The following is a 21,969-nucleotide window of genomic DNA, read 5'->3' as shown; positions in this document are numbered from 1 at the left end:
GAGGCCTACCAGTCTGTAGACAATGTCCATCGCTAACTGGACGCACAGTCAGCAAGTGACACCGATGATTTGTCGGGAGTCAATTATTGCAAGTTTATCCTCTTTTTTTGTCAGCGCTCAGGAGTGAGCCATGTGGCCAAAACTGTGTGGCGCCAAAGTGGCCATCAAAAAGGTCAAAGGGTTAGAAAGTTGGTAAGCAGACTATTCAGAATGGATTACCAGCTGTCTAAGAGTGTTCTTTCGGGGTACATAACTCAAGGTGACTTAAGCTTTGCTTACCGGAGGGCTCAAAACAGTCAAAAACGTCTTAAAATGGCCAAACATGAGTTTCGTTATGCCTGAGGCTAAAAACACTAAAGGGCTGAGGACATCAACCAGGTCATCTGGACTAACTAGTCCACGTTCGAGACGAAACACCCGTCCAAACCCGAAAACAACTCCATAAGGGCGAAGGAGGAGGCCTCCGTTTCGTCCCGTTATGTTCCTATGCGAAAGGCCAAGGTCACGGTATTGTGGGGTTATAGGCGTCCAGACGCTGACCAGGTTGCGATTGGTGTCCCAGAAACAGCTTTGGGAAGCATAATACTTTCCCAAGAATATCTAGGAGGAGGTTCAACCCTCAAGCTGAACTCGAACCGCGAGTATGAACACATTTATAGAGGAGAAAATGGCATCCGAGAGGTCGTAGGCCCATCTTCAGGCAAAACAGTGCATCAGTGCACAGGTCAAGCAAAGCTTAAAAGCGGTGCAAGGAGACTGTGACAGGCGTTTGTGGCAAGACCACATGCCAGGCACCTCATCGGATCAAAATTTCATAAAAATTTGTTGGTTATGCTGAAAATTAGGCTCGTCGAAGCGTAGCGCTGTTCCAGCCTCGAGGAGCTCACGGCGCATGTCAAGTCAGTCTGGGTTAACTTTAAGCCTGCTATGCAGCCAAACATGCCGGTTGGCATGCCGCAGCATGTGTTCATGTGTTTGCCTATTAAATGGGGAGCACATTGAGGGGTCACAAATATATCAAAACGCAATGTACTCTGTTTCACATGCAAATATAATGTGAGAACGAACTTATGGGACACCCTGTACAGATCCTGCAGGGTACAGCTATGAGTTAGAACAGTTAGGTGTTAGGTGAGTTAGAGTAGAGTAGGTATGTTATGTGAATGTGCTGTTCCCTGTTTGACCGTAAGTATACAAACAAGCACAGGGTCACAACTCACAGTTATATTCAATCTCCACATAAACATACAACAAAAACGGCCATATAGCCTAACTCCGAACACACCACAGATAACTTAAGCCTTTGAAGGCACAAAAATGTTTTGATTAACAGGACAGGTTTACAATATATCCTCTGTCCTTGGGGGATCTTGCTGCCAAGTTGAGGTATGATGACTGAACTTCAGGATTGATCAACCTTTTCTTAGCCACTGCTTAAATACGAGAAAGACCAAATGCTTGTTTTGATTTACAGGACATGTATACAATATATCCTCTGTCCTTAGCGGATCTTGCTGCCAAGTTGAGGTAAGATGACTGAACTTCAGGATTGATCAACCTTTTCTTAGCCACTGCTTTTGTTTGTTTATTGGGGCTTTAGGGCGCGTGGACAGCAAAGGTCATTTTGCGCCCATATAAACGAGAAAGACCAAATGCTTGTTTGTAAACTGCGTTGAAAATTTAATGATCCACCTTCAATTCTGACATGAAGGCACAAATGAAATAGTTCCCTCTCCTTTTGGAATACACAAAGCAAAATATTTAATAAATTGAATTACACTGACGCTTATTCGCTTCATATTTTGTAACAAACGCGCTAAAACTGCAATATAACAGCACTATATGCTTCTTGACAAAATGCAATAGTATCAAAAATTTAGCCCTGATGGCATTCATTCTTGATGGAAACGTAATTACAAAATAGTTTGTAGTAACTATTGAATTCCCGCCGAAAACAGTGCACGGTTTAAAAAAGAATCATTCCAATGACGGTCCATTCTTGCGGTCCTGAAATCGCCACTATTTCCGGCCTCTCCAACGCAACTCGTTGTCCAGACGTAAATATGCTGTAATACAGGCACCGCCTCGCTTCCTTATCCATCAGCTCGATATGAGCCGAGGTAGGTGCTCAGGCTGACGCTTTTCGTAAGGTCCTGCCGTTCATGTCGTACCAGTTATATGGGACAATACAGTCTCTCGCACAGAACTGATCGGTGTGCCGAGCAGGGTATTACAAGAGTAAGTGGTGTGAACTGTGAAGTGTTTTTGCGAGGAACATAGCGAGCATGAATATGTGAATATGTGAATCATTGACCTTTTCCTTGAACTAAATCACAGCCAAAGGTTATAATTACGGTGAGGTTTCGACTGTAAGCCCTCGATTTGACGAAACCTTGTATAACTTATGGCTTTGATTTTGTTTATTCGAGGAAAAGTTCAATGACTCTTCACATATTTGATGCAATAGTTAGCAGCCCTGAATGGGGGTAAATTGTGGCGCTGGCTCAGCTCGATGGCTTTTGCGCAGTGCTGCACCATATTTACATTACAGAGCTGGTATGCTGGTATGCCGTGCTGCGGCTGATGTACCCGGCAGTCGAAATAGCCAGGCTCTGTCAGTGGGAACGGCGCGGACAGGGGCACCTTTAGATGGACAACACTCCCAGCCTGCAGTTATACAGACGGGCTGGAGCTGAGGCCGCGACTCCCCAGAGTCATCTCCGAGCACCCACAAACACCGGCCGATGTTCAGTATCGGTATGTCGACATGGACATTACCTTCTGCCGAGCGGCCATTGGAGCGTCCCAGCCGCCGGCCGGCCGCCCACCGCGCTCCCAATGAGCATAAATCTGACAACGGCTCGATAAAACCAGTCAGCAGATATTCCAGAATAGAAAACCGATAGGCTGCGAGCTACAAAACAGAATAAACGGAACAGTGACTGTGTCGAGGGATGGCTGGTTGAGTGGAGGATCCTAGGACTGGGCGGGGGAGTCAGTGCGCTGACCGGTCACAGGGGAGGGGCCAGCCAGACAGGGAGTGGGGGTGAGGGGAGCACCCACAAGTCTGCGGCTGAGCCGCCGCGGTCCGCGCTGCTGATCCGCTCTGCGAAAATGGACAGCGACCGACGTCACACGGACCCCGATCGATACATTGAACTTATGCAGCTCGTAGAGCTTCCTGTGGGCTTTCGTTGGCCCCGGGCATGGGAAGAGCGCAGTTGGAATGCGCATTAAATTGACGTGCTGCCATGGTGTGTCAGCTGATTCTCCAGCTTATAAAGCAGTTTTAGTGCCTGGGCTGTGATTGGCACTGTGAGTGATTAGTCTATTTTTCCCTGCCGGAATTACCTATTACTACACAGTACACAGTGTCGGTGCCTGTGACTGAGTCTGTGACTGTGACTGTGGTCAGTGACTGCAGCTGTGACTGACGCGTCTCTGTCTGTCTCTCCGTCCTGCAGCCGTTGGAGCTCAGTGAGCGACCATGTCGGAGTCGGACGGAGCGCGTCCGCCGGCCGGCCGGCCGCCGCCGCTCAAGACACGCTCCCTATCCCGCCAGTACTCGTCGGACCCCGTCTGGGTGGAGGAAATGGTGAGTACAGAGCTCCCCTCGGCGGGCCCCAGCCTCAGCCACAGCAGCTGCTACATATGGTCACAGGGTTGCCCTCTGCGTCCTAGCGACCCTCAGAGCTCCCATCAGCTTCGGGCGGGCCAGGCCGAGGCTTACTCGCAGCGCTTATCTCTACTTCAGTTGGAACACGGTTCCCTTAGCGGCTCCAGAGCTCCCTCAGCTCCGGCGGTGGGCCGGTCCAGTTCGGTCGGCGTGGGCCGTCGCTCGGTCGGGGATCTGGTCTCCTTGCAGCCGTACCTGCTCACTGCACTGAGTTCCCGACCACCTGCGCAAAAACCCGCCCCCGCCGCGGCGGCACAGCCCACTCCGTACCGTGCACAAAAACCTGTCCGATCGGCCGCTGCTGAAATAACAATGCAGGTCGCCGCGAGCTGTGGGGCCGGATGGCGGGAGCTGAACGGGGCAGGCACCACGCCTCGGCGGATGGCGGGAGCCGTCACCCATGCGCTGTGAGCTATTTCTGTTAGCTGGTGAACATGTCAACACCCACCCCTGCATTCAGACGCGCTGGAGGCACCAGAAACAGTCAGATAAATATTCTCCGGCCTACTACTCCTATGGTGTTATTGCATCTATAGTACATACAGTCCCTGCATGTACAGGGACTGGCTCGTCTAATATAGGAGCGATTCGGTTCAGTGTTCGCTCTAGATTAGCACGCCTCAGCTTAGGGAGCTGCGATCGCGGCTCAAAGGCCGACAGTGATTGTCTGCGGCTGCGGTGTTTTACCAGCTCGGCTGGTGTGATGTTACCGGGATCTAAGGGCCGCCGTCCCTGCGGCTGCAGACTGGACCGCGGAGCCTGCTCTGACTGCCCTGCTGTACATACATCAGAATCTGAGCTTTATGGTGGTGTTTTGCCGGTGGCCGAGCCGGGCAGTGTTTATATGCAGTGGACGCAAACAGTCGCAGTATGCATCTGAGCGGCCCTGAAAATGTCCAGCATCAGCGATTCGGCTGCTGTTTGGCCTTTATATATCTGCTTTTTTGACATTGATAAGTCGCTGGTGAGCGTTGCAGGCCATTTCGTCATTGTTCCTAAACTACCGAGAGAGGTTCCTGCTCTAAAACAATCATGCCGTGAATTGTTGATGGACCGTAATTCAGATTCAGCTCGTCTTTCCGCTGGGCTCCGGCGCCGCCGCCACTGCGGTTACGTGCCCGGCGTCTGCTGAGAGGCCGGACCAGTCTCCCCTGGCACCGGGCGCCTCTCTCCGGGCACGGCCATGCAGCCTCGAATCACGGAATGGACCGCTGGAGGCCAGAGCCAGAGGCACGGACTGCCGCTACCGCCAGAGGCAGGCACCCGAAACTCGCGGCTCTCTCTTCCCTCTCTCCCTCCCTCCCTCCCTCTCCTCTCCTCTCCTCTCCTCTCCTCTCCTCTCCTCTCCTCTCCTCTCCTCTCCTCTCCTCTCCTCTCCTCTCCTCTCCTCTCCTCTCTCTCTCTCTCTCTCTCTCTCTCTCTCTCTCTCTCTCTCTCTCTCTCTCTCTCTCTCTCTCTCTCGGCCAGACAGAGGGACGGGGACGGCGGAGAGCGCTCCCTTCCCCTCCCCCTCCGGCGCCGAGCGCCGGCAGTGCCGGGGTAATCAGTGGTCGTACCTGCGTCATTTGGCTGATGGAGTTGTACACGAGTCGGTGGTGGGACCGACGACGCCGACCTTTGGTTCGGCAGTCATTATCAAGTTTCTGAGACGGCTCACTGCTCGTCTGCGGTGGTACGAAAGAGTTAACTGGATATCGGACCTGATGTTCTGATGGTCTCGTGATCCGGTTATCTCGTGATCGGGCGATATTCTGATCCGGTGATCAAATTGCTGTCTGGCATTCGCCAGTCGAATGCAGCAACGGGGAGATTCTGATCTGGGGCTGAGTGCGGCACGATGCCATATATGATGCATGGAGATGAATTAGCCACTACCCGCTGGTTACCGTTACGTTAGTAGGAGTTTGTCCATACCCATCACCCGGTGTCTGTGCTTTCCGGGGATTTCTCCGCCCGCTCCCAGCACGTGCCACCGGCTCATTCAGAGGCGGAGTGGCCGGCGGCCTGTTGTTCTCGGAGCTCCTCTCGGTGCCTCAGAGGGCTGCCCGCGGCGCCCCAGTGGATGCAGACTACCTGTGGAGGCCAGCCGGTCTCACCAGGGCCGTCTACCGTGCCGGGGCTGCCCTGCAAAGGAATACAGACGAGAGGTGCGGGTTTAATCAATAACGTCATTACCTTCTCAGCGCTGGTATCAGCAAAACCTTGATACCGCTCTCAAGTTACTTAACGACATAACAGGATCTATATTTGGAGGACACATTACCTCATTGCATGCATATTATCGGTATGTGCGGTCCCATGTCGTGCATATTTCATGTACCGACACTGACACCCCGCCATGATTCCGCCTGTCGCCGGAGTATTGTGTGTCACGGACCGTGCCGCCGCCGCTCGTCAGCTGCTCGGGCGGGCGGCTCTCTGCGGCGCGCCGGACGACCCGTGTGGCCGGTAATTGGGACCGGGTCGACTGTCGCCGGCGCGGCGGCTGCGCTAATGGAGCCGCGCCGGACCGGCCCGGCTGTCTGAGCTCTGCTCTCCGGAGGGGTGATCCGACCCGGTGCGGTGCGGTGCGCCGCGACCCGGCGTCTCATTAGCGACCCGCCCCCGCTCCGGGCCGGCGCTCGACGCTCCGGCCTCCAGAAATGATGAGTTGTCTTTGTTGGGGGATATTTCAGTTATTGTCTGCATTTTCCGTGGTAATCCGTCATTACAGTCGCACTGAGCTGCCTCGCTGCTGCAGAGGACAGTGATCTCCGCCGGGGCCGGCGGTCGGGGAGGAGGGTGGGTGTGCGAGGACAGTGAGTGAGCTCCGTCGGGGCCGGCGTTCGGGGAGGAGGGTGTGCGAGGACAGTGAGTGAGCTCCCTCGGGGCCGGCGGACGGGGAGGAGGGTGTGCGAGGACAGTGAGTGAGCTCCGTCGGGGCCGGCGGACGGGGAGGAGGGTGTGCGAGGACAGTGAGTGATCTCCGCCGGGGCCGGCGGCGGACGGGGTGGAGGGTGTGCGCCGATCGACAATCGACCGGGCGAACTCGGCGGACTATCAGAGGCCGTCTCGATTGGCCCGGCCGTACGCCCGCGGCGTTTTGAGCAGCATGAACAGAGCCTTCGGTAGAATCAGGCCGATCGACCCTGGCCCGCGGAGCCGCGGAGGAAGCCAAAGTTGCACAGAGTGCGGCTCTGAACAACACAGCTGGGATTCTGTCCAGAATTACACCAACCAGGTCCATGGGTACATACGAGTAGCAGCGACCCGCTCGGCCGAGCTCGGGCCGCACTCAGTTGGGGAGGACGCGGCCCGTTGTGTGCGGTCCAGCAGGTGTGGTGTCTGTCGTTTCCGGAGAGGTTTATTGGCGTCTGGTGGCGCCGTTTGGCGGCTCGGCTGGCACGGCGGCGTGTGGGTTAATGTCGCGGCCTATCTCTGGCCGGCCGGCTGGCAGCGTCGGATGCTACTGCAGCCGTGAGGGAGGAGGGCAGGCGGAGGGGTTAATAGCGCCCTAACATAACGGTGAGCACGCAGTGTGCTGTCCGGAGGGTGATTCATACCACTTTTATCTGCCAAACGGTCTAAGTGATCTATTCCTGTCTCCATAATTCTGTCAGATGCACTAAATGTGGTTATTTCTACCCGCCTACATTAATTCTCAGCCGGTCCTGGCTTCCACTGTCGATGGATTCCTCGGCTGCTCTCGAACTCTCGGTGTTCCAAAGCTATCATCTCATCAGAGTATCGAGCACTGGACTGATCAATATATGCCCGAAGAGCATCAGCGCTCTACGATTTATGTCAAAGGTCTCATCCCCTCTTCAATTCCTTCGAATACTAAACGGATTCAGGTGGACAATGGCTTATTCAGTGTCCATTGTGTCCGTCGATCTGATCCTGTGTCTCCCCTGAGGTCCCCGTTCTCGCCGCTGTCTCTCCGCCCTGTACCTGTGTCTCGGCCGAGCCTCGTCCCACCTGTACCTGTACCGGTGCCGCCGCGACCCCCGGTGGCAGCGACACGTCATGTTGCGCCGTGCCCGTCGCTGCACGAGTTGGCCGTCGCCTCCGGCCGCAGCAGACGGCCCGGCGGCCAAAATAGACCGGCCAGCCACTGGCGCCTGCCTGCCGGCCAGGCCAGAGGCGTGGCAGCTGGGACTGGAGTCATCCAGTATCGACTGAATGGGACGTGACCCCGCGGCCCGGGGCTGACCTATCGGCTCCACGCACGGACCCATCGCTGTGAGCGGCCACTGGCCCGGGGGTCGGTGAGTGACAGGTCAGGGAATTTAACTGCCAGTCCCACCGGGTACGTTGAAAGTGTAAGGTTGGCCAAGCGTCAAGCGCCTGATCATTAACGTTTTCATGCGGAATGTGAATTATACCTGAATTTCGGCCATGGGAAAACCGTTTACCTAAATCGGCCCATATATGCAATATGCTATGCATTATGCAGCCTACCGAAATGGAATATTTGCTACTTATCTGTTCCATCCCTCTAACAGGCCAAGGATACTTCTTGCCTGTTGAAGTATTATCTTTTTTGGTGAAAATATCTTTCAGTGCGTCAACCGTACCGAGGGAGAAGGCTAAATGTTACAAGTAGGTAACCGTCCCTCGATTACGTGACAAAAGATCGTAAGACAAAAGATCGTATGGAAAAAGATCGTACGAAAATGATCGTAAGATAAAGATCGTATGTTGTAAAAGATCGTACGGTAAAAAGATCGTAAGCAAAGAATCGTAAAGCAATTGATCGCATGCAAAAGATCGTACCTACGAAAATGATCGTAAGATAAAGATCGTATGTTGTAAAAGATCGTACGACAACAGATCGTAAGCAAAAGATCGTAAAGCAATTGATCGTATGAAAAAGATCGTAGGAAAATGATCGTAAGATAAATATCGTATGTCGCAAAAGATCGTACGACCAATGATCGTAAGCAAAAGATCGTAAAGCAATGGATCGTACAAAAAAGATCGTAGGAAAATGATCGTAAGATAAAGATCGTATGTTGTAAAAGATCGTTCGACAAAAGATCGTAACGTTACGTTCGTAAAGTAAATAATCGTATAGAATAGTGTTGTTACGAGCGAGCGAGCGCAGCGAGCGAAGCGAAGTCTTTTGAATATAACGGGAAAATCTCAGTATGAGCGGCCCGGCCTGTAACGCTTTTGAGAGGCTTATATCTCAGCAACCGCTGAACCGATTCGCCTGCGGTCTTTTTTGCTGGGTAGCCCCATCCCTTCTTCCCCGTAATTGACTACTTTTGATACATCTCAGTGGCCGTCGTGGCACGTGCCACGTGAGAAGTCAATGGTGTTCAAGCAGTTTTGCAAAAGTAATGATTTTTTCTCAGCAGCGGCTTGAGCGATTGTCTTGCGGTAATTTTTATAGGGTAGCTGCATCCCTTCTACCAAAGGTCGGATGCCCTTGATCTATATGTGTGACCCCCAATGCACGTGCAAAATACAAAAAGAAGAGGTGCCAAATTTGTTCCCATTTCAGTAACTCGGTAATTACTGGGGCGATTTCGAACCAATGATGGACAATTGACATCTTTAACCGGCCTTCGATAACAATGACTCCTATAACTAGGATTGGATTGAAACTAGGATCCTATAACTAGGAGAATTGCGACTTCGATAGTGATAACGCGATAAACATCTGTTGATGACTCGTAAAGCGATGACGATTCAATATGAAAATGTAACAGTGCGAAGGAAAAAGTATTTTTAACGCCGTTTACTTCAGCCGCTTAAGCAACATTTTAACCTTCCAGGCGGTGGGGGTTGGGGGGTGTGGGGGGGGGGGAACATGGGTTTAGTTGTATTCACTTCAAATAGGTACATGAAAACGGCAGCACATACATTCATTTATTCGGCACATATACAACGCGTTGCTTTTAGGTGTCATTGAGCCATCTAAGCTCTGAAATAACATCAATGTATGGTCGAGCTTACGACGGCCACTTACCACGCGAACACAGAAATTGATAAGCTTTGTATGCGCTGGAGTTGGGCTGCACCATGTGAATACCATATTTTGACTGTACGATCTCTATCTCATACGATCATTTGGCGTACGATCATTTTTCCTTGACGATCTTTAGCGAATACGATCTTTTGTCCATACGAGCATTATGTCGTACGATCTTTATCCATTACGATATTTTGCATACGATCAACTGCCTACGATCTTCTGCCATACGATCTTCTGCTTTACGATCTTTTGTCCGGTTACCACCGTCCCTCGCTCCGATGTGCTCTGAGCGCCGCTGGCTGTCCTGGGGAGTCCCCTGGCGGACGACTGGTGAAACTCCGCTTCTGTGACCCGCCGCCGATCGGTGTCCTCCGGGACAGAGCCGAGGACCGACGACCGCCCCCTGGCGGCCGGCAGGAGGGCCGGAGCGGGGCAGAGGGCGCTCCACGCTGCGTTACTCTGCAAACAGAGCAGAGGAGGGGACACGGGAGAGAGGAGGAGACTCCGCTGGACCGATCGGGCGGCGCTCCGAGTGGAGGTCACCGCAGGGCCGTCCAGCCCAGCGGCCCGGGCTCAATGGCTGGCCAGATTTATCACTCTCATGAAAGATACTTTGGTCGGATGTGATTCCAAATGCGTTTGGAAATTCTCAGCATTCTTTTCTTCCTGTAGGCCTGCATGCATGGCTATGTAATGCACATTGCAAAATTTGATGATCTGCCCTACTTTGGAAATGACCAGTGAGTTTCGCTGGTGATTGATAAAGCCATCTATCTCCGCTCCGTCAATCCTCGTATTTCAGAGCTTGTCAAAACCAGGAGCCATTCCCTGGTCTAATATGTTATAGGGAAACTGAGGAACCCCACCCTCGCCGTCCAGTCTGTAGTGTAACCCGTTCGGTTCTGTGGGCGGGCTGTCGGCTGTTTCGCCAATCTGACCCGAACAAGGTCCCGAGGCCGCGGGACACTGGGATAGACCCCACCGTTTACAGCTGTGGTTCGCCCGAGGCCCACCGACGACCAGTCGTTCTGGGCATCCTCATTGGAGCGACGGTAGATGTTTCATGTCGGTCCGTTGGAAGGTTTCGGAGTACCCAGTCCGTACTTTTTAAGACGTACCTACTTATCACACAAGCACGCATTGAAGCACCTCGAATATGCATGACGCAGTCGTGGATGCAGTAACGTCTGTGCATGCTCTCGCCTCGCTCCTACGCACGTGTTTACGCACACCCCCTCCCCCCCCCACACACACATACCGCCCTGCGATCGATGAATGCCAGGCAGTGTGGCGCCCGGTCGCCCGGCCATGGGGTCGCTGTACGCGGCGAGGACGGCCGCGACTCCCCCTCTCTGAACCTCCGAGCACCCGCGGGCCTCAGGAGATGCCTCTGGTGGCGCGGTATATACGGCTGTGGCGGGCCATGCTCGGCCTTCGGTCGTCGCCTCCCGTCCATTCCCGTCCCGTCCCTTCTCGTTTCGTCTCATTCCGTCGGTCCGCCGGCCGCTGCCCCGTGGGACGGCGCACGGCGTGGCCGAGTGGCCGGTCACTGACCCCTGGCCGACACGCACACGCACACAACACAGTCACACAGATGGCATCTGTACGAGCAGGCCTGCAGCGCCCTGAGGCGCGTCCTCCCTCAGTGGAGAGCCATGACGCCGGGCGTCGTGCTCCGAGTGTCTTCTTGACCAGCACAGGGAACTGATGGCTGCTCACTAATTTTTCTGCATCGGCATGTCAGAATTTTCAACGGTTTGCTAATTGCGTGAAAAGAAAAGGAGACTGATAATTCAAGGCGATTGGTGTCGTTTGAGGGCTCATTTTACTACAAGTAAAATAAATATGGAACGTCAACGTAACTTGTTTGCCGCAGGTTATTAAGCTGAGACTGAAGTTTCTTAGACGAGTTCTTAGTTTTCTTAGTCGTCATCAGTGCGTATTTCAGTGTTCACATCAAAGAAATACTCCGTATTTGGACAATAACTTTTGAAGGGGCTACATTTAGGACCTGAACACATCCTGCGTTTATTTTTTCGAGGCTGGTGAGGGCCTGCCAAAGTAAGCAGCTCCAGTGGCGGCGGAACACCTTCAATTAAGGGGGGGGGGGCACTGCCGACTTTTGGTCCCATTCTTTCCATGCAACGCCCATAGGGCTAATGTTGAAATGACAAAATCAAAGGGGGAGGGGGCCACGGTGCCCCGGTGCCCCCTCGTTCCGCCGCCTATGAGCAGCTCCACTTTTTCTCTATAAGCTCAGTCTGATTTCAACCCGGTGACCAGTCACATGAGGACATGGATGACTGAAAATAAGAGGAATGCTAGCAAACCGTGTTCAAAGGTCGAGACCATGGACTGATGGGAGGAAAATGAAGAATGGTTGTGACTCTGCTCTGGTTAGTGTCATGCTGAGTGCCAAGGATGACTCTTGAGACCTCAAGTCAATCATGTCTCGCTGCAGCATGACCTTTCACTATTTTCGTATGACGTCAGTAACGCCCACTAAAGATATAAACTCTGGGGCGGCTCACCCATTACCCACCCACCCCATGTAACCACAGAGCTCCCTGCGAGCATATTCTACATACACTACGAATTGCAGAGTCGTCATAGTTTAGGTCTTTCATACTGTGTGCAAAGGATGCGTTAATGAACTTCTATGGCAGCACGAGGGAGGGGGATATTGAGGCTACTGTGTGCGACGGTCTGTTGTCGACGATGACAGTAGTTAGTTGCTGGTCAGAGTCAGTTTAATTGGTGCCGAGCTGGTCTCAGGTCAGTGTATCGCTTTAATCGATGGCAGTTAAACGTACTTTAATTCACGTCTTCCATTTACGAAACAATTGATATGTCTGTCCGTTCGAGCTGGCTGCACCGCCCGGCGCCCACTCTCCTGAGCTTCAGAATGGCAGGCAAATAAGATTGTCACATCTTGTCTCTGCATGGTGTAGCACAGTTGCACACGGTATTTGAGGTGGTCAGTTTCCACTGCCCCGTCCATCTCAACTGGTCAGTACTCGGCACGGACCATGCCGTGTACCTACTCGGCTCGGCTCGGGCCGGGCAGCCCACTGGCCGCGTCTCGACCCCTGCCGGAAGGGGCCGGCGATTCGCCGTGCCGTGCCGGGCCGCTGATGGGTCCCAGACACTGTCAGTCGGCCCTGCAGAGCCGCGCCCTGCCGGCCGGACGAGTGCAGCTGTTTATTTACCGAACCGGCCGGCTACACGCAGTGGGTCCGCCGCCGCCGTGCAGTCATACGATCGGCGAGTCTGCACCGCCTGACTCGGCGAGTCTGTTCGGAGTCTGCACCGTCTGTCAGGAGTCTGGCCTCAGTCCGCCGATCGGCGAGTCTGGAGTCTGCACTGCCCGCCCGGGTTCTTTCAGGAGTCCGTACCGCCAGCCCGTAGTCTTTTTAGTTTCAGAGTCAGCGTGTCGAACTGCAGACTCCACTTCGTAAATGCGCTTCTCCCTTCTAAAGAGCCCACCACTCAGAATCTCCTCAGGGTGCGCACTTCTTCCCGTGGGCTCTTCTCGGGCTCTACAATGATTTCCTTGGTCTCTCAGGTCCCGCAGCAGTCCCTTCTTGGTTCTGTGTGTCGTGTGATATCGCTCTGCCTTTCACGGCTCCTCTAGCTGGCGTGACTGTCGTCCCCCGGGGTAGAAGCTAAGAGGGGCTCCGGCTCAGCCGGCATGCTCGTATATCTGACTTATTCTGTCCATAGCTTCAGAAAAGTCGTCGAACCTAGTCCCCACTAGAAGACTGAAAAGAAAACGCCAGGGATTTTCTCATTGGTATCATCGCAGAACGCCTCAACCCAAATAGGTAATTGGCCATAAATTGAACGTTGCGTGACTGGCAAGCGTTTTTATTTTTCGCAATGAGTGTTCGCAATCTCCGTCCAGAATCGGTCTCCATAAGGATGTGAAATGTCCCACGGAGCAGGATTGTCGTTGCAGTCGAGTGCTGAGCGTAAAAATAACTATTCATTTTCGCTTTAAAATTGCCTTGTAAGGCACCTTATGAATAATCTAGGTGGGATATAAGTTAGATGGGAATAGCAAAATATAATTGGAAAATGCATTCATTCACTGATGTTTCAAACTTGTTCTGCCTCTGTGCTAGTAAATTGGAAGCTGGCACACATTATAAGCTGGCAGTGGGTATATCTGGTGCCTGGCCACCGTCCGGCTCGGCTGTGACTCCGTTTGACCCGGACCCGTCTGTCTGTCGGCACGGCGTCACCGAGCGGTTCACTGCGCCGCTGGTGCATATACATCAATGTGGCTGGTGTGTGATTGGGGTCACGGCGCGTTCCCCAGCCGGAGACTGGTCACTGCGCGTCCCACAGCCAGGCATTAGCCACTGCGCGTCCCTCCAGCTGGGCACTGGTCACTGCGCGTCCCCACTGCCGGGGACCTGCTCCCGCTGGGCGCTAACGTATGCACATGACATTACCGGCCGGGCTCCGCCTCAGCGCGGAGTCTATCGTACGGCCATCTCCTGACCAGGCCCGGCCCGGAGCCACTTCACAATTCTGGAATACAATTATTCCGTCTCAAGGCCCCGAACACATGGGCAGGCCTTGCAAACCTAGAGCGTTCAGGAACCTCTGACTCAAACATGGGATGAAAAATAGTATGTGCGAAGAGATTTCCAAGCCTCGTCGCAGCGGTGTGAATGTACAGATTGGTTGACTCACACATTGTCTGCGTTACGTTTACGAGAATGCGTCAGTTTCTTTGTTTTCCCACGTTCTTTGTTTGTGCCTACATTGGGCTCGGTAGTAGGCAGTTAACACCCGGTTTGCGTGATAACTGCCAGTTTCCATGATATGCCCGCATCGTCGGCGTCCGCCAGCCATGGGCGTCAGAGGTGCCAACGGCGAGTGGGGAGCGCGCGGAGCTGCCTATATCGACCCCGGCGCACAGGTACGGCCCGCCCGCAGCGGCCGCCGCCCCTGCGCCGAGTCCGACGCAGCTGCGCGTCCGTGGCGAGGAGTGGCGCACATCCGACGGCCGGCTGCAGTAGTGGGACGGAACTGACGAGCTCTGCCTCCGCCGCCGCCGCCGCCAGCCTCCCGCCGCCTGTCCGCCCGCCAGCGCCGCCGGCCAGAGACGCCATGTACACGGTGAGGTGGTGGGCCGCTCGGAGGGCGCCGCGGCCGACCGGGCGGCGCCCCGGGCCCCTCCGGCGGGCCCGCGATGGTGCGAGACCCGCCGCCCGCCGCCGACGGCCTCCTTTGAGGAAATCAATATCCAGAGCGGACCGAGTCCGAGCCTGGCGCAGGGCGACGCCACCCGACCCGCGACGCACGGTGGGCCAGGGACCCGAACCGGCGACGCACGGTGGACAAAGAAAGCGCCGACGGCGGCGACATTGCTCCCGCGGCTAGGAAGGCGATGACCATCGATTACGGGTCCGTCGCCGGACATGACGCACGGTCCACCACCAGGATCCTTAAGCAGAGGGTGCACAAATACGTGCAATGGTCAGACATAATTGTACAGCCCTCTGCAAACGTAGGTATTCTTTTTTTCGACAAAACCGAGAATAACGCGAATACTATACTTTCGGTCACTCGGAAATCGTAATAGTAAGACGCGCGAGACTCCGCACCTTAGATTAGAATTATCATCGTATTCATTTTCTATCCACTTGGCAACAAAACCCAAAAGTTTATATTTGCCCCCCAAACAAACTTTTGCATTTTGTTGCACACATGGCGTATACTTTTTTTAGTGATAGACCCAATCGAAGGAGTGGAACATTACGCATCTATTTGCAGTGAGTTCCGACCGACTGATAACATAGCCTTTGATTTATTATCGGTTTTGTCGTAAAAAAGAATACCTACCACCAGACATGTGCATGGATCCGAGTGATGGATCTATGATCTCAGTGGATCTCGAAGCAAAGTACAGGCTGGGGTCTATGATCCCACCGGATCCGGCGTGAAAAATAGGTACATCTTGGATCTATGATCTCATATGATCTGACGATAAATTAAGAACATGGATCTATTATCTGAGTGGATCCCACCATGCACCACATTTGAAACCATGATTTAAAGGGTTTCTATGCCAATAAGTGACACAAAACTATGGATTATGACGTGCAATCACATAAAATCATTAAAACAGAACGTTTGTGAGTTGAAACAAGTGTTTTTTGGGGATATATGTGTTGACAAAAAATAAGTGGGATCTGTGATCTCACTGGATCTCAAGCAAAAAATGAGACTCGGATCTGTGATCGCTACGGATCTCTCGATAAATTACAGAGCTGGATCTATGATCCCATCGGATCCGAGATCAGGATCCGTGGGATCAGATCCCAGATCCATTTTCTCGGATCCATGCACATGTCTGCCTACCACCCAGTCTGCTGAGGGCTGTACTTGGACCCGATATAGATCTGAGATCTGATCCCGTGAATCTTGACCTCGGGCCATGTAGGATAATAGATCAAAGTCTCCATAAAGATCCATTAAGATGATAGATTTAAACCTATTTTTGTCCAGACATCCAATGGAGCTGGAAGCATAGATCCTTAGGTACTTTTTGTCGACTTGTAAATATTCAAGGATCACTTGTTCCAATACGCAATGGTTCTGTTTTGGGGATCTTATGTGATTAATTTTGTGGCACTTACTGTCATGGAAACACGGTTTAACGACTCACATATGGTGGAAGCCACTCGGATCATAGATCCTGTTCTTGGCTAGTCGTCAGATCCATTGAGATCATACTCGTAGGTGCAGGTCCATGGTCCATATATTTTATGTGTGGGACCCCCGACCAGTGTTCGCCACGGGCCGCAAAATCCCAGTCCAGCCCAGCCCAGGCCCATGGGCTCGCAGCCCGGCCCAGCCCGAACCCATTTATGGTAAAAGTGTCAGAGCCCAGCCCGGCCCAGCCCGTTAAAAATCAATGCATCAAAAAATATGGACACCACACAGGTAGGCAGTATGTCATCCGAAGTAAGCAAAGAAACAATCTTTTGCGAGCAGCATGTCCAATGCACATTGCATACGTGCTTTACTCGCTTACTACTACTTACTTACTACATACTCGCTTTTGAGTCTCGCACAGTAATAAGCTAGTTACGGTTTTTGTCTCAGTCGCGAACCCCTGAGTCCACTTTACAGTTATTGGCCCAGCCCATCCACAGCCCATCGATCCTTCATTGTGGGCTCAGCCCAGCCCGCAGCCCAGCCCAGCCCATGGCCCATTGGGCTGGCCCGGCCCGTGGCGAACACTGCCCCCGACCCAATGGGATCGTAACCGTTAGATTCTAACTATAATCCTAAGTGTCAGATCCTTTTGTGTCGTTTTCCTTGAGATCCACTGAGAATTGAGATCATATATCCATCACACGGATACATGGACATTGGAAAATGAACATATCCGGTAAATGTTATCGTCGGGTTATCGGGTAAAGGCTATCGTCTGTTTTATCGGGAATGTTTTCTTGGTAACAAAAGAAGGAGATTTACAAAATCAATAAAACTTTGCAACCTTCAACACAGCATGGACTATATCAATACAATTACCCAGCTACATAAACATATGTAGAACCTATCTACATAAACATATGAAGAACCTAATTTCCGGGAGATGTGCTTAGCCCAATTGGATAAATTGAGCGATTTATCATATCAGCTATAACTAGCTTGGATTATATCGTCAAGTCCAGAAGAGCCATATGAATTGATATCGGGCTATTCCGGTCTGCTCGGTGAAACAAATGGTTTTCGTCTTGTCTTCTCAGATTAGTTCAATAAAGCATTCCTTCTGCAACTTGTGCGGTGTATCTCTCATTAAATATTGTATTTAGTGTTAATGAAATGTAGGTGGTTGTCCAAATGGTGTGCTGGGATCATTAGCAGTGTATGCAAAGAGCCTATTCAAGGACTGTTTACATGGCTAGAAGTGATCCCTCAAGCCATCCGTCGAAAAAGACATCGTCATTTAGTGAACACTTTTGTATGGTCTGTCAGCTCAGCATCTGGGTGATAATGATCTTATATAATTGGATATGACAAACTCATAATCATTTTATTAGAAGTGAAATAGGTAACTACTCCGCCCAGTTAACATCGTGTGGAGGAAGTCAGGAACGTTTTAGTAATTTGTGAACTGTGAACTCTGTTGGTCGCCTGCCTGACTACCTTTGCAAGCCGAAGAGGAACTAACTTGTTTCTTTGGCCTGCCCGTCTGTCGAATCCCCCTCACTCGTTTGTGGGGGCCTGTCCGTCTGGTGAGAACACGGCCTTACATCTGTCCGAGACACGCCTGTCTGTTGAGGCCTGTCTGGGTGTCCGAGCTGAACGTGAGGCCGCGTCCCGCGCTACTCGACCCCTGGTTCATAACACAGCACGGAACCAGCGCGGCAGGGACGGGTGCAGTTGCACGACCACCTGCCACAGCCTGATTGTCACACCGCCCAGGGATTGTGAATTCAAGCACCATGCATAAGAACGGAGCTTCCTCGTAGCATAAAATTAGTCCCGATTGTAGTCCATGTGTGAACGCCTCAAGTTATTGACCAGTAGATTGTGTTCATCGATGGCTTTGTCGCGGTCGGTTGTTACGGTAAGTCGCGGAAGTGCTTGTACATACGTGGATTGCCAGTCGTGCACGTCGTTGCTAATTTCGCGGCACGATTTAGCTCATTAGCTAATGAAACATTTATAATTGATGATTGCTAACACCGCGGCAGGCGACGACGCTGCTGAGCTGTCGCAGCTGTCGGCCGGCCGGCGGCGGCTCGGGCCGCTCGCTGTTCGACGTTCGTGTTCCGGTAGAACCTCGGTACTGAGCTGCTCCCCGGCCGCTGCTGTGAAGCGGCTCGACCGGCCGCTCGCTGTTCGTGTCCCGGTAGAACCTCGGTACTGAGCTGCTCCCCGGCCGCTGCTGTGAAGCGGCTCGGCCGGCCGCTCGCTGTTCGTGTCCCGGTAGAACCTCGGTACTGAGCTGCTCCCCGGCCGCTGCTGTGAAGCGGCTCGGGCGGCCGCTCGTGGCTGCACTGCCGGCTGCTGATGGTATCGGAGGCGCCGGGCGGCTCGGGCCGCGGTGCGTGCCGCCGACACTGCCGGCGGCGACAGCGGCGGCCTTGACTGGGCGGCAGGTCCGCTCTGTGCAGGGTGCAGCCGCGCCGCTGCCGTCCGCCGTCCGCCGTCCGGCCGGGCCTGTCTCCAGGGCCGCTGACAGCCTGCCTTAATGACGGCACGGCCTTCATGGTCGCTTGGAACGGGAGTCTCCACTGTCCAAGAATGGTGTCCAGCCGCCTGAGCGGGCGAGCAGGCCCGATCCGGTAAAGCGGACCCTCTCGACTGCGCAGGATATATGTCCTGTGGTGCGGCCGACACCAGCGGGGTTTGGCTGACCTTACGGCGGCTTTGTTCGCGGCTGAGCCTGTCCAGATGTCCTGACTGACGGTGGGTTAACCTTCCGGGTATCCTGCGTGACAGGACTTAGATGCCCTCGGGAACTCTCCCACCTGTCTGGACTGCTTCCACAACTACTGTGCGAGATCCGAGTCTGGCTGGTCTTTATCGTATCGTAGTTACGAATTTACGACGATAAGTGGTGCTGAAAGGTTCAATGGATTTCAATATACCCAAAATACACGTTTGTGTTGTGACTGTCCTGTCTAGTGTATTACATATATCGAATTATTATGACTTGGTTTCGAGGTGCAGGGGCGAACGAGGAAGTGCCAAAGAAATATTACCCTTTTGCAACATAGACGTCCCAGCGATCTCACAGGACATTTCGTCTCTTGTTAGTTCCTTAACTGCCTTGTGGTTAGCATAATGATGAAATATTTTTTTCAATGTCCGTTTTGGGAGCATCTATATAAAGTCTTCATTTCCTGAAGACCCAAGCCGTCCGTTCAGGAGGCCCTCACGAGCTGAGTTCCAACATTGAAGGAGAATAACTTCTCCCTCCTAAGAGGCTGCTAACTAAGAAAGTTAAGCCAAACAGTTCAGTGCGTCTGCCATAAACTTGGTCATCGCCATCCCTCATTTCTGTTCCATTTCCATCGGGCTGCGTGTGTGACCCCGTTTTCGGTGCGGAGTGCGTGTGGGCGGGCGCCGGAGTATTGTATTGTATTGTATTGTATTGCATGTCTTAGTGGGATCCAACAATGTTGGCTTTTACCGCCACAGTGTCAAAGTACATAAAGGACACGTATATCACACAGTCGTTGAAGCAGATTTCAGAGAACATGAGATAAAAATAGGTATGCCCACGCGAGTGTGATAGAACGTATTAAATTATATAAAAGTACGCACATGGCACAGCTTGGCTAAAAATCACAGACAAAAAAAAAACGGATGATAGGTAGCGCATCTATGACTGGCTCGCGTATGCTGCTCTTACGCTGGCTCGGAAAGTGGTCGGGTTGATGTTTTGTCGCTGCTCGTTGGGCAGACGGTTCCATGTCCGTAAAGCACGAACTGGCACGGTCTTGTGTGTGACCTCTATCCTGCATCGCGGTGCGTGTAGGACACCGTCGGTGGCCGAACGAGTGGTCCGCTCGGACACATCCGCTCGGGCACACACAAGCGATCTCAGGGCTTGTGGAGTGTCGGTGCAGTGCACAAGTCTGTGCACTAAAGCACAGTCTCTGAGCTCGATTATTTCGGCAAATTTCAACCAGCCCAGCTGTCTGCGAGCGGCTGAAACGTGATCGGTTTTCTTTTTACCGGTGATTATGCGGATGGCGAAGTTCAGCATCTTCTCGATGCGATGTTGTAGCTGATGCGTGGGCGGAGCCCATGCAGGCAGGCAGTAGGTGACGTGAGGCATGACCAGGGTTTGGATGAGCGTTGTCATGGTGGAGGGAGGCAGCGTGCCTCTCAGCTTCCTGAGCGTGACGAGGGTGCCATACCCGCGCTGCACGACACGGGCTGTCTGTCGTTCCATCGACAGAGTCTGATCAAGTAAGACGCCGAGAAACTTCATGTGTTCAGTGCGTTCCAACCTGATGCCGTCGAAGGTGATGTTGAAGTTGGTTACTTTTTTGACAGACGAGGTAGTTCCCACCAGTGTCATCTCTGTTTTGTCAGGGTTGACTTTCAGTCCGTTGCACCGGAACCATGCAGCCACCGCTCCCAGATCAGCCTCTACGTTCCGCTGAAGCTCAGCAAGACCGTCCGCGGTGGGGAGCGTGCTGTGCATAAGGACGGTGTCATCAGCATACGATACTACCTTGCAGTTGGCGGACAGATGACATGGCATGTCATTCGTGAGGGTGTTGAAGAGCCAGGGCCCCAGAGTGCTAGGCTGTATCACGCCAAAATCGACCGTTGCCAGCTCGGTGCTGCCCCGCACACCCTGTGTTCTGTCCTTAAAATAATCTCGGAGCCAGTGGTCTGATATTCCGTACCAGTTGAGTTTTTGCAGCAGTCTTTCACGATCAACAGTGTCAAAAGCCTTGGAGAGGTCACAGGATGTCAGACATGTCACTTGGCCCTTGTCTCTGTTGGCAGCTATGGCGCTCACTACGTCTACCACAGCGTCCTCAGTCGAGTGCTTTGGGCGGTAGGCATATTGCGTTGGTGTTAGAAACTGAGTTTCAGCCATGAACTCGACAAGCTGCAAACTTACGACCTTCTCTGCGAGCTTTGCTATCACACTGAGAACACTGATGGGCCTGAAGTTAGATGGCAGCGTCCTGTCTCCTGACTTATGAATCGGTACTATAACCGCGCGTTTCCAGATAGCTGGGACTTGCCCAGAGACGAATGACTTGTTGATGACATACAAAATATGTGGTCCTATCACAGGGAAACACTTCCTCACGAGCTGCAGAGACACGCCGTCACTGCCCACAGCACTCGAGTTCGACATACGTCTCAGAGCGTCTCCGAGCTCGGGAAGAGTCGCCACCCGGACGCGATATGCAGCACTGGTCACCACCGGCGGTCGGGGCGGCAGCGGAGGGCCCGGCTGGGCAGCTAGCTCCTCCGCTATGCGGCTTCCGACGCCGGCGAAGTACCTGTTGAAGGATGTGGCAGTTGCTTCGTCCAGACCGACGTCAGCTTTGTTCTTGGATGAGCTCAGGGCGAACGAGCGCAGCGTCTTCCACATCTGTGTTGACGATGTTGGTGTCGAGAAGAACTCAGCGCGCGCCCTGGCGAGGCGAGATCGGAACTCACGGCGGAGGCGAGAGTAGGTCTGCTGAGCGCTCTCGGTGCGCAGCGAGTCCCTCTGTCTCCGCGCCAGGTCTCGTCTCGTCTGCAGCTCTTGAAGGTCTTCGTTGAGCGTCAGCCATGGACATGGTCAGCCATGGACATATGTGTAACCTATGTGACATAT

The 21,969-nt window shown here is 53.1% G+C and overlaps 1 protein-coding gene across 6 annotated transcripts in view; it reads left to right on the top strand.

Moving 5' to 3' along the window:
- LOC122367207 (uncharacterized protein ZK1073.1-like) overlaps window positions 1-21,969 on the top strand; it is a 78,155-nt gene that overhangs the window by 20,183 nt on the left and 36,003 nt on the right. For all 6 annotated transcript variants that reach the window (XM_043340115.1, XM_043340112.1, XM_043340110.1 and 3 more), the window contains exon 2: window positions 3,465-3,595. In XM_043340115.1, coding sequence (XP_043196050.1) covers window positions 3,488-3,595 — 108 coding nt within the window. In that variant the 5' untranslated portion in view covers window positions 3,465-3,487. The remainder of the gene's footprint in view (window positions 1-3,464; window positions 3,596-21,969) is intronic.

This window comes from Amphibalanus amphitrite, unplaced genomic scaffold, assembly GCF_019059575.1.
Source record: "Amphibalanus amphitrite isolate SeventyFive unplaced genomic scaffold, NRLGWU_Aamphi_draft 000858F_arrow, whole genome shotgun sequence".
In the NCBI taxonomy this organism is placed as follows: domain Eukaryota; kingdom Metazoa; phylum Arthropoda; class Thecostraca; order Balanomorpha; family Balanidae; genus Amphibalanus; species Amphibalanus amphitrite.
This window is presented reverse-complemented; position numbering and strand designations above follow the sequence as displayed.